Source organism: Nomascus leucogenys, chromosome 15, assembly GCF_006542625.1.
Source record: "Nomascus leucogenys isolate Asia chromosome 15, Asia_NLE_v1, whole genome shotgun sequence".
Taxonomy (NCBI): Eukaryota; Metazoa; Chordata; class Mammalia; order Primates; family Hylobatidae; genus Nomascus; species Nomascus leucogenys.
This window is the reverse complement of record NC_044395.1, coordinates 26,199,636-26,212,177: the sequence shown is the minus strand read 5'-3', so window position 1 is coordinate 26,212,177 and position 12,542 is coordinate 26,199,636. Positions and strand designations below refer to the sequence as shown.

Sequence of the window (12,542 nt, the reverse complement as noted above, 5' to 3'; positions counted from 1 at the left end):
GTGATCCTGCCAGAATTTCTGCTCAGTTCTGTAGCTTCCCAGTTGGTTGGTTTTTGCTTGTGTTTCCTCATTTTGCCTTATGTGTGCTCTGTTTAGGGGTTGGCATGCTCCTCAATGGTAAATTGTATGAAAAATTTTGGATTCAGTTTTCCTTCTCTCTGGGACTTGGGACTGACGTGTTTAGGCTTAAGGCTGCTACCTTGTTTCTCTCCTGTCTTGCAATCAGCAAATGCTTCTGGGGAGAAAAGTGAGGTTGTTAACAGAGGGCTTGGCTCAGGGCATTTCCGTTTTCTCCTTTAGCACCTCAAGTCCTACCTGCCTTGGTAGCTCTCAGATGCTGTCAGTGTTTTTGTTTTGTTTTGTATTTGTTCCTGCTTTTATAGTTGCTATTCTAGGCCAAAGGGTTAATCTGATACAAGCAGCTTCTTAGCCCTGTAATTTTAGCAGCTGATAGAAATTATTGCCTAGCTCCATTATTTCATCAGGGTTTGCAAAATTGTGATATTTTAATTCTGTTATTTCTTCATTAGTTTAAATACTTTCATATCAAACCGCTTTCACATGAACTATGTGATTCTGAGGTACAGTTCTTACAGGAAAGCCAGAATATTAGAATGTATGCTTTAACACCAATGAGTTGGTTCCCTAGTATTTTCTGAAGGTTAGCAGTGTTTGTTTTTTGGTGGGGGATGAGGGTTGTGTGTACTAAAAATGAACTCAGATTTAATGATAATTAATGATGAATTAATGGTATTTAACTCATAGATTAAACATCTTTTTATGTCCTTGAATCAATAGAAATTTTTATATTTAATATTCACCTTGTGTCATCCCAAACTTCGCCAGTAGATGGTTCAAGTTATTATCTCGATTCTTCAGATACATTTTAGTAATCTTTGGTGGACTCCTTGCTTTCTGGTGTTCTAAGTTTATCTTATATATTTCCAGTTCTTATAAAATGCTTCTAGCAGGATCTGGTATATAAAGACCATAGTCTAAGTGCTAATGGGCATGGTCATTGTGTTAAGCTTTACAGTGGACAGGCCTTTTTAAAAGAGTTCATGCCGATAATTACAAATCGAATTTAGAATTACAAGGTTTTTATTAAGTCTCATTTAAAAAATATGTATCTCTTTTCTCTTCTGCCAGACATTCGTTCCTAAAGACTTTTGTTTCTTCTGTCATTATATCTAAAATAGTTTCAGGATAATACCAATATTATTACTGACAATATGATTACTTATAAAAGTTTAAGATTCCTTTGCATTTCTCTTTTTTCCTTAGACATCCCAGTAAAGATGTAGGAATCAAATTCCTTCAAAGGCATTTCCTTTGAAATAATTCCTTTGTCATTAAGTCATCAACTTGATATATATTTGGGCTTATTGTTTTCATTTTACTCTTTTGTAAAACTTCGTTCTGTTTCCCATAATTCCCTATAGATATGGCCTATTTCTTATTTAAAGACTGTGTTTTTAGAGCAGTTTTAGGTTAACCTCAAAATTGAAAGGAAGGTACAGAGATTTGCCATATACCTGCTGTTGCCATGCAGCCTCTGCCATTATCAACACTCTTGCTAGAATGATGGTGCATTTGCTACAGTGGATGAACCTATGTTTTTGCATCCTTATCACCCAGAGTCTGTTATTTTAGGGTTCACTTTTGGTGTGTTACATCCCATTGATTTGGACAAATTTATAATAACATATATCTACTGTTATAGTATTTCACAGTATATTCACTGCCCTGAAAATCCTCTGTGTTCTGCCTATTCATTTATTCATCTCCCCTGACAGCTGCTGATCTTTTTACTGTCTCCATAGTGTCATCTTTTCAGAATGTTGTATAGTTGGAACCATACAGTATGGTAGCCTTTTCATTTTGATTGCTTTCACTTAATATTATGCATTTAAGGTTCTTCCATGTCTTTTCATGGAGTGATATGATAGCTCATTTCGTTTTAGCACTGAATAATATTCCATTGTCTGGATGTACCACAGTTTATTTATCCATTCACTTACTGAAGGACATCTTGATTACCTTCAAGTTTTGGCAATTATGAATAAAGCTGCAATAAACATCCTTTTGCAGATCTTTGTGTGGACATATGTTTTCAACTCTTTTCGGTAAATACCAAGGAACATGATAGTTGGGCCAGGTAGTAAAAGTATGTTTTTTTGAGACGGAATCTTGCTCTGTCGCCCAGGCTGGAGTGCAGTGGCACGATCTCCCCTCACTGCAAGCTCCACCCCTCGGGTTCATGCCATTTTCCTGCCTCAGCCTCCCGAGTAGCTGGTACTACAGGCGCCCGCCACCACGCCTGGCTACGTTTTTTGTACTTTTAGTAGAGATGGGGTCTCACTGTGTTCGCCAGGATGGTCTCGATCTCCTGACCTCATGATCCACCCGCCTCAGCCTCCCAAAGTGCTGGGATTACAGGTGTGAGCCACTGCGCCCGGCCTCAAGTATGTTTGGTTTTAAGAGACTGCTATACTGTCTTCCAAAATGGCAGTATCATTTTGCATTTCCACCAGCAATGAAGGACAGTTGCTGTGGCTCCACATCCTTGCCAGCGTTTGGTGTTTTCACTGTTCTGGATTTTGGCCATCTAATAAGTGTGAAGTGACGTATCGTTATTTTAATTAACTTTTGCCTGTTGACATATGTGGATCATCTTCAAATTTTTTTTTTTTTTTTTTTTTTTTGAGACAAGGTCTTACTGTGTCAGCCAGGCAAGAGTACAGTGTAGCATGATCATGGTTCACTGCAGCCTCGAGCTCCTTGGGCTGAATTGACGCTCCTGCTTCAGCCTCCCAGGTAGCTGGGACAATAGGCACATGCCACCATGCCCAGCTAACTTTTGTATTTTTTTGTAGAGATGGGGTTTCACTATGTTGCCCAGGCTGGTGTAGTATCTTTTCATATGGTTATTTTTTATCTACATATCCTCTTGGGAGAGGTGTCCGTTAAGATCTTTGGCCTCCTTCCTCCTTTTAAAATTGGGTGTTTCTGTTCTTATTGTTGAATTTTAAGAGTTCTTTGTATATTTTGGAGAAGAGTCCTTTATCAGATGTTTTTTTGCAAATATTTTTCTCCCATTCCGTGGCTTATCTTCTAATTCTTTTGATAGTGTGTTTCACAGATCAGAAACATTTAATTTTAATGAAGTCCAGCTTATCAATTCTTCCCTTTATGGATAATAACTTTGTCATATCTAAAACCAATTGACTTGTAGTTTTTGGTTTGTCTGTCCCCCCTCCTTTTTTCTTTCACTGTAAACACAGACACACATGGGTGGGCATGTATATGCATATATAATGTATAGCCCCCTGATAAATGGTACCAAACTATCTGTACTATTCTGCCACTTGCCTCTTTCCTTAACAGTGTATCTTAGACATCACTCCACAGCAATATATGGATAGATTCTTCATTCCTTTTTCACAGTTGCATTATAATTAATTTATGTGGCTGTGTAATTGTTCATACTGCAAGTCCCTACTGATGGACATTTGGGTTGACTTTCATCATTTTTTGCTTTATAAATAATGCCATGTATTTTTGTGTGTGTATATATGTGTGTGTGTTTAAAACCAGAGTAATGTTGGAATAAAGTAGGTTTATTAGTTCACAGAGTAAATGCATGTATATTTTTCTCCAACATTTTATAATGAAATTTCAAACGTGGTAAATTGAAAGACTTTTTACAATCAATACCTTACAGCAAACACCTAGATACTACCTAATGGTAGCATCCATTTACTTGCTTTCATCCATCCCTTCTAACTCTATGTTAACCTATTTTATTTTTGATGGATTTCAGAGTAAATTGCAGATATCTGAATTCTCTCTAAATACTTCAGCACACCTATTACTGAGAGTTTAATATTTGTACAGATTTTTTTCTTTTGGTATAAAATTTGTGTACAATGAAATATGAAAATTTTAAGTATACATTTGACTTTGATGACTGTGTATATCTCAGTAATCTAAAGCCCTAATGAGATGTGGAATACTAATCAGCCCAGCAAGTTCTCTTACTCCTCTTCTTAGTTAATCCATGACGCTGCATTTTTATAGGTAATCACTGTTCTTGTCGTCCTTTGTTTGACATTGATTTACAAGGGATTTTGCATGTGTTTTAAAGTAATGTGTTGAATTCATTTCCTAAGGGACAATAGAGAAAAATTCTTTTTTTAGTGTATGTGTGTAGGAAATTTGCTTGAGAGATGTGCCACTATTAAAACTTGTTTCCTTTTTGGTCTGGATTTCAGTTACCTACATGACATGTTCTAATGTTTTTCTTTTCCTTAATTCCACAAGCACCCCTGCCACTTTGGAACAGAACTACATATTCTGTGAGCTGCAGCAAAAAGTAAGTGTGCTGTATTCCTTTTTGAGAAGCCATCTGAAGAAGAAGAGCATTGTATTTTTTTCCAGTTGCAAAGAGGTATTGGCTGTTTATTTTGCTTTCTGAATGTATGTTGAATGTCCCTTTTGAAATGGCAAATCAATTAGACAAATTATTATATTGTACGAGAAGTACAGTGCTAGGTGTGGTAAGGGATCTTTAGTGTCCTTATTGTAAAGGAATCCGTGGTTGAGACTTTCAACTCCACAAAGGCAGAAACTGTGTCTTTTCTTAGGTATTATGTTAAGTGCTAACAATACTGGAAATGTAGTCCTCAATAAATATTAGTAGAATGAATAATTGTTAGCCAAGCTAAGTAGAGATCTTTATAATCTGATACCTCCTTTACCCTCCAAGAATATGGGAATGAGTATACCGTTTATTTCCATGCCGTATATCTTTGTTTATGCTGATCTGTCTGGAATGCCCTCCCCGCCTCCCTTCACCTAAATCTGGGGAAATACTTAATTTGAGGCTAAGTTCAAATGTTATTCCTGAAAGTCCCTTTCTGACACTCCCTTTTTAAAGAATCAGTTGTTCCCTCCCCTAACCTTCTGAAGTGTTTTGTTTACATCTTAGTTAATAAACACTTCTTGGAACAATAGCCCTGTGCCTGTGAATAAAGAATAAGGATTTCAGAGATGTCTAAGAGAACTTTGTCTCCTCTCTTAAGGAGAAGGGACTACTGTCTTTGTGCATGTGTGCGTGCTTGTGCCTCTTCTCCTGTACTATATTTCAGATTCCCGATGACTTATAGGGAATGTAGTAGATCAATTCTAGATTTACAGCTTTTGCAATAACTTCCCATGATAAATATGTAGATGAGTTTCTCTCTAGCTTATGGGAAGTTAAGTGGTGATCTGATGCTGTTGTCTACTGAAACTTATTTTACCATGTAAAGAATGACTTTAGCCTTGATGCGGTGGCTCACGCCTGTAATCTCAGCACTTTAAGAGGCTGAGGTGGGAGGATTGCTTGAGTCTAGAAGTTCAAGACCAGCCTGGGCAAGATGGCGACACCCTGTCTTAAAAAAAAAAACAAAAAACAACTTCAGTTTTTCAAGGACCTATTTTAGATTTTCAAAGCTTCCCATCTCCTGGGAGCATTCCTCAAGGCAACTTGGAAGTGTATCCTGAGCAGTAACCAACAACAAAACAATAAACTTCTCATCTCCTAAAGAAGAGTTAGTTGGTTTTTGTGTCTAGGTACTAGGAAATGATTCTGAAAGTTCTATTTAAAGTTCTGTTTAAACTTTCTACTCTTTAGAGTAGGAGATGGCATCAAAGGTGGCCTTGATGTAGTTAACCAGGGTGGCAATGCAGCCCCTGTTCAAGGTATAGCAATTGTCAATACCCACCATCAGCAGCAGCTTCTTGGGTATGGGGCCGAAATGATGCCAGTGCCTCCTCAGGTGGAGATAAGTCTCACCAGCACAGAGAGGGTCTGTCAACCTGCAAGGGCTGGTGAGCTTGCCGATCTTGTTCCCCCAGTAGCCTCTTGGCACAAGGACAATAGAGAGCTTGGCCAGGATAATGGCCCCTCGAATGGCAGTGGCTACCTCCTTGGAGCACCTGATACCCATACCAGTGTGGCCATTGTAGTCCCCAATGGCAACATGCCTTGAACCCAGTGCGTTGGCCAGTGTGGGCCGCTTTTCTGCCATGTAATCTTTGAAACCTCATTCTTGAGAGAGCCCCCAGGAAAATGTCAATGACCTCAGACTCCTTGATGGGCAGGAGAAGAGATAGATCTCCTCTAGGGACTTGGTCTTCATGTCCTTGACCAGGCAGCACAGCTTTGTGACTGGCATCCCCTCCTTGGCTTTGCCTCAGTGGCCTTGGTTGCAGGTGCTATTCCTGAAGCCTCCGCCGAAGCCTCGGTGGTTTCCCATTCTTTGTCCTGTAGACCTTTCTGCTGCACCAGCATCATCTGCCATTTGATGTTTTATTGGAGAAGCTGTTTTTACATCTTTACAAAAGAAAGGCCTAAGTCCAGCTATCTCTAATCCTTGCCTGATATATTGTCCCAGAATCAGAACCTCCCTGGCAGTAGCAAATTGCATTTGAGAAAGTGAATGGCTAGTGATTGGGTAACAAGCAATTCACTTGGTTTCCCATTTACTTTCAGCAAAATTGAAAAGAGACTTTAATGGAGTCTTTCTCTTTAATTGAGCAAATGGATCACCAAAAATTATTTGGAATAATCCGTTATGAGTTTTGGCCTATTTTATAGGAGCTCAGAATTAAACTTCCTTTGAGTTTGTTTTATTTATGTGAACAGATTTTAACCCCCATGTTAGAGAAAATAAAATAATGCTGAACTCTTTTCAGTCTAGCAATCCATGGTATCCATTTATGGGTACAAAAAGAGAACCAAAACAACTCTATATAGTCTCACACATTGAGATATATTTACAAGTTTTTATTTATGTCTAACAGTTTTTTAAATCAAATCCCAATGTATTTCTTGGTTTGATCAGTTCTGTATTACTAATTATTTTAATAATTGCTGAGTCTGAGAGGAAAGTTCAGTCAGCCTATGGCCACAGGAAATTACAATAAGTTTTTTCTTTTGTAGAAAATGAGTTATGATAACCTGATCAATAAAAGGCTTTCAAGCTTCAAACTTAAGATGCAATTCTGTGACGTTAGGAAATAGAAATGTGAATTAAAGGAGGGAAGGAAATTAAATTGCTTACGATTAAAGAGAAGTTTCTTCACTTTTTTTACTTGGTTGGAATTGGGTATCACATTGCTCTGCTGTTGAGACTCTGTGGGATACGTTGATAAGAGAAAAGTGTTTATTTTAAAACATCAGTATTTACCAGAAATTATATTCTTTGCTATGATTGAAATTTTGAAAGACTTCAGATACCAACACAAAAATACAAGAAGAGCATTTTTTTTTTTTAAATCAAAGGAAATACGTGAGCAAAAACCTTTGAAGACCGCAACTCTGAACTACATTTCTCTTTCTCTGCTCTATATTTAAACATTTTTTTAATTGGTAAAATTCGTGCTGCTTAATACATTTTTGCTGTCCATCTTCTAAGCTTTATTGTAAGCAAACTTATTCTTCTGCTAATGCCCCAGGTCCAATATCTGTACCGAGTGTTTTGCCGGCTGCGTCCTGGTGTTTCTATCCTTGCCCTCCATGGTCGACAGCAGCAAATGAGAAGAATGGAAGTCTATAATGAGTTTGTCCGTAAGAGAGCTGCAGTACTCTTTGCTACTGATATTGCAGCCAGGGGGCTGGGTAAGAAAACTTCCTATCATGAAATTTCTGTGATCATGGGAAATGTAATTTGCTCATAAAGTATATTTTGGGAAATCTGATAGACTCAAATACTTGGGTTTCTTTACTTATTTTGTAAGAGAAAAGTAAGCAGTAAATTGGTAGCAGTTGACTAACATTAAGGATGTATCAGTGAAAATTTCCATAGTATTTGCATCTTTTTTACTATTTCATGATAATCACGCCATAGAATCCTGAGGAACCTACAAAATCAAAGGGGGGTTAAAAGTTTAAAGATAGGAAAACAATTCCCATTTCTTTGAAAATTGGAAACTTGTTTATAGATACTGAACTCATTTAACAAATCAGTGAAGTCCATGTTTTCATCATTCTAATTTTTATCTGATAAATAACTACATGTAACGTATTTAAATTTATTTTCAAAAAGCTACTTTGTTGATTATACAACTCCTGGCTTTGTGGGAATGGGATGGGGATGGACGTAACTAGAGAGGAAAACTAGACATAGGAACAAAGGGTGAGAATAAATAGGTGATAATTTGAATCCTTCACTTAATTTTATTGTATTTTTTTTGTTTTTTTCTTTTTTTTAAAAAATTTTATTATTATACTTTAAGTTTTAGGCATGTGCACAACGTGCAGGTTTGTTACATATGTATATATGTGCCATGTTGGTGTGCTGCACCCATTAACTCATCATTTAGCATCAGGTATATATAGCAAATCTGAAGCATACGCAAAAGCTGAATATGTTTAATCTACCCTCATATGCCCAGCTTTAACAATTATCTTTTTCATAATCCTCCTCCTGTCCCTCTTGGAGTACTCTAAAGCATATCTCAGATGCCATATTTATTAGTTTAGGCTGGAGTACAGTAGCATGATCATAGCTCACTGCAGCCTCGATCTACCAGGCTCAAGTGATACTCCCACCTCAGCTTCCCCAGCAGCTGGGACTACAGGCATGCACCACCATGCCTGACTAGTTTTTATTTTACTTTATTTTTTATTATACTTTAAGTTCTGGGGTACATGTACAGAATGTGCAGGTTTGTTACATAGGTATACATGTGCCATGGTGGTTTGCTGCATCCATCAACCCGTCATCTACATTAGGTATTTCTCCTAATGCTATCCCTCCCCTAGTCCCCCACCTCCAGACAGGCACCAGTGTGTGATGTTCCTCTCCCTGTGTCCATTCTTCAACTCCCACTTATGAGTGAGAACATGCAGTGTTTGGGTTTCTCTTCCTGTTAGTTTGCTGAGAATGATGGTTTCCAGCTTTGTCCACGTCCCCATTAGAAGTGGTGCTTTCAGGTTATTAAATATTAGGGTATTTCACTGTTTGTCCGACCCAAAGCAATCTGTCTCTTCCGTGTCAGATACGAAGTAATCTTCATATTCAAACAGTCATTAATTTTAGTTCATTTTGTCAAGAGAAATGTTTACTATCTCTTGGTTCATGCAATTAATTTTATTTTTAATAGAGTTCATAGATGATATCCATCAGTTTGATGTGATGAAAAGTCCTGGCAAGCAATATTTTAAGATAAAAATAGTGCAGCAGGGCAGATTCTTGCAACCAGTTTCTTAACTTCACATCCCTTCTCTGTAGATTTCCCAGCCGTGAATTGGGTTCTTCAGTTTGATTGTCCTGAGGATGCCAACACATATATTCACAGAGCAGGTAGAACTGCCAGGTAAGTGTACTCACTAATTTCTTTTCTTTTGCTGCTATCTAAATAACAAAGCATGCTTTCCCAACTGCAGATTAACAAAGAAAGGAATTCAGGTAAGTGAGTGCTGGTTTGGCATTTTGTGGTATGAGTTGACATCTACTGTAAATCATTATGGCTAAGACTTGATTAGTGCTGCAAAAAATCCATAAAAATCTTATTTTAGTTTGTTTAAACTTTCTTGTACTTTACTTTTCAGCAAAACTGCTCACCGAAAGTCATCTCATTGAATCCTAATGACCTGTCAGGTGTAGGACTGCAGTAGTCCTCACTTATCCTCAGGGGTTATGTTCCAAAGTTCCAGTGGATGCCTGAAATCTCAGTACCAAACCCAACATATGCTATGTTTTTTCAATCTAGTAACTGAGACAGCTAAGTAACAAGCGGGTGGGGTCTTAAGCGTGCATATGCTGGACAAAGGGATGATTCACATCGTGGGCAGGACACAGTGGGATGGTGTGACATTTTATCAGGCTACTCAGAAGGGTGAGCAGTTTAAAACTTATGAATTGTTTATTTCTGGAATTTTCCATTTAATATATTTAATATTTTTTGGGCCTTGGTTGACTGGGGGTAACTGAAACCACAGCAAAACCACAGAGAGAGAGGGAGGACTACTTACTGTATTATTAAATCCCTATTTTCAGATGAGGAAACTGAATCTTTGAGCAGTTAAACAATTGGTTCAAAGATCCACAGAGTGAGGATTTGAACCCAGGCAGTCTGGCTTATCTAGTCTAGATCTTGTGCTCTTACCTTCTAAAGTATAGGCAAATAAGAGGCTAAGTGATTTGGAATCATAAATATCTCTTTTTCCTTTCTTTCTAGTTCGGGAAATAGAGACATTGTTGAAGACCACCCCCTATCTCTCCTTCTTCCTATACTCCCCACTTCCTCCCAAAAGTATCCTATGTTTGCTCAAGAGGTATGAGGAACTGTCTAGAAAAGAATGTAGTAGGCTGGGCACGGTGGCTCATGCCTGTGATCCCAGACCTTTAGGAGGCCGAGGTGGGCGGATCACGAGGTCAGGAGTTCAAGACCAGCCTGAGCAACATGGTGAAACCCTGTCTCTACTAAAAATACAAAAAAATCAGCCAGGAGTGGTGGTGCGCGCCTGTAGTCCCAGCTCCTCGGGAGGCTGAGGCAGGAGAATCACTTGAACCTGGGAGGCGGAGGTTGCAGTGAGCCGAGATCGCACCACGGCATTCCAGCCTGGGCGACAGAGTGATGCTCTGTCTCAAAAACAACAAAACAAAACAAATAAAAAAAAAATAGTAAAGTCAGTCATTTGGAATTCAGTGGCATAGAAAGATATCTGAATGAATCAAAAAGGATTACACAATCTGTCATTGCTATTGAGCTGTTGCAGCGAAGCTGGGAGGTATACATTCTTGGTGGAATTGTAAATGATTAACATTTTTCTGGATAGCATATGGTAATACTTATTAACAACCTTAGAGTTCTTCTTTTTGTCTTAGTAATTCCACATCCAGAAATGGATCTTAAGAAAATAGAGAGATGAATAAAGTTTCAATATACATTTGTCTTGCTGATGTTTGTAGTGTTTAAGAATTGGAATTTACTTTATTATGATCTTTAGATTATGATTAATTATGGTTAGCCACAGGTGGACTATTTCTTCAGTTTTAACATTTTTTGTTCTGTTTTCTTTCTCATTAAAACTGGACGATTGGGTATTTATCATATGGATTCCAGGATTGGTCTAACTGGACCAATGGTTGCTTCCAATTTCAAGCCACAAACTCTTCTCAAAACTTTCCCAGGGATGTCAGGATCTTTAGGCCCGAGGACAGACTGTCCTGTTTGGCAGGCTTGCTTTACCACCTGCCCTGTGTCCACTTCAGCAAGTAGCCCCAAGTATGAAAGTGTACCGTATCTCTTGCTTACCTAGGAAGTCCCCTTGGAGTTTAGTTCTTTTAGATTTCTATGCATTTATATTTTTTGGGTAGCTTTGAAGAAAATTTTTTTGTTTTTGTTTTTATGTGGTCACTTTTTGTTTCAGCTGAAGTGAAGGTTTTTTATGTCTTTTTATAGCCTAGCAAGAAATAGATCTTTTTAAAATTCTATTTAATTTTCATAAGATGTTTGAATGTTTGAGTGTTTAAGTGTTTTTTTTTTTTTTTTTGATTGATTCATGTTTATCCTGTGGGCCATCTTTAAACATGGTTTATAATAAAAATGCACTCAAATTAAATGTGCTTCTTTTGACCAGCATGAAAGAAGGGAGAGAACAGTATAATAATGAAATACTATTTAAAAATAGGATTTATGAATTAGTGGGTTCAAAAATAAGTCTTTTAATTGCAATTAATGATGTAGTTTTAAACAAGCAATGCAGTTAGGATTAGGTTTTGTATATATGATACTGTACATTTAGACAAACTTGTTTTTAGAACTTTCTTTCTTCGTGGAACTGAGTAAAATGGGACATGGGTAGAATAGTTGCCCGTTCTCCATTTTTATGAGGGGGTAGATGGTGCCTCATTGGTCTTTAATGTATTGAGTACATGGTTTTTGTTTTGTTTTGTTTTGTTTGAGACAGAGTGTCGCTCTGTCACCCAGGCTGGAGTGCAGTGGCACGATCTCAGCTCACTGCAACCTCCGCCTCCTGGGTTCAAGCGATTCTCTGCCTCAGCCTCCCAAGTAGCTGGGACTATAGGCGCATGCCACCACACCTGCCTAATTTTTGTATTTTTAGCAGAGATGGGGTTTCACCATGTTGGCCAGGTTGGTCTTGACCTCCTGACCTCAAGTGATCCGCCCATCTCAGCCTCCCAAAGTGTTGGGATTACAGGCGTGAGCCACTGTGCCTGGCGAGTACCTGTTTTGATTGTCATTCATAGTGAGTATTTTGGGAAGTCATCAGTGGTGGTTGGTGGAATTACCTTCTCCACTGTGTAATTCTCCTCAGTAAATGTGTAGTTGTGTAAATTTTTACATGTACCTGTGCACATATCTGCATTCTGTGCTCCTGTGGGCCTCTGGATAGGCAAGGTTGGATATGGTATCTCATAAGTGCATTGGGCCAGGGGTGTAGGCACTTTTTATTTTTATTTTTTCTTTTCCTTTTCGATATCTTTAATATAGTGTATTCTTTAATGTGATTATTTTGATATGTA

The 12,542-nt window shown here is 38.0% G+C and overlaps 1 protein-coding gene across 1 annotated transcript in view; it reads left to right on the top strand.

Annotated features, from left to right (window-relative positions):
- DDX10 (DEAD-box helicase 10) overlaps window positions 1–12,542 on the top strand; it is a 277,384-nt gene that overhangs the window by 19,840 nt on the left and 245,002 nt on the right. Inside the window, exons 7-9 of the mRNA XM_012496007.2 lie at window positions 4,324–4,450; window positions 7,504–7,666; window positions 9,282–9,366. Coding sequence (XP_012351461.1) covers window positions 4,324–4,450; window positions 7,504–7,666; window positions 9,282–9,366 — 375 coding nt within the window. The remainder of the gene's footprint in view (window positions 1–4,323; window positions 4,451–7,503; window positions 7,667–9,281; window positions 9,367–12,542) is intronic.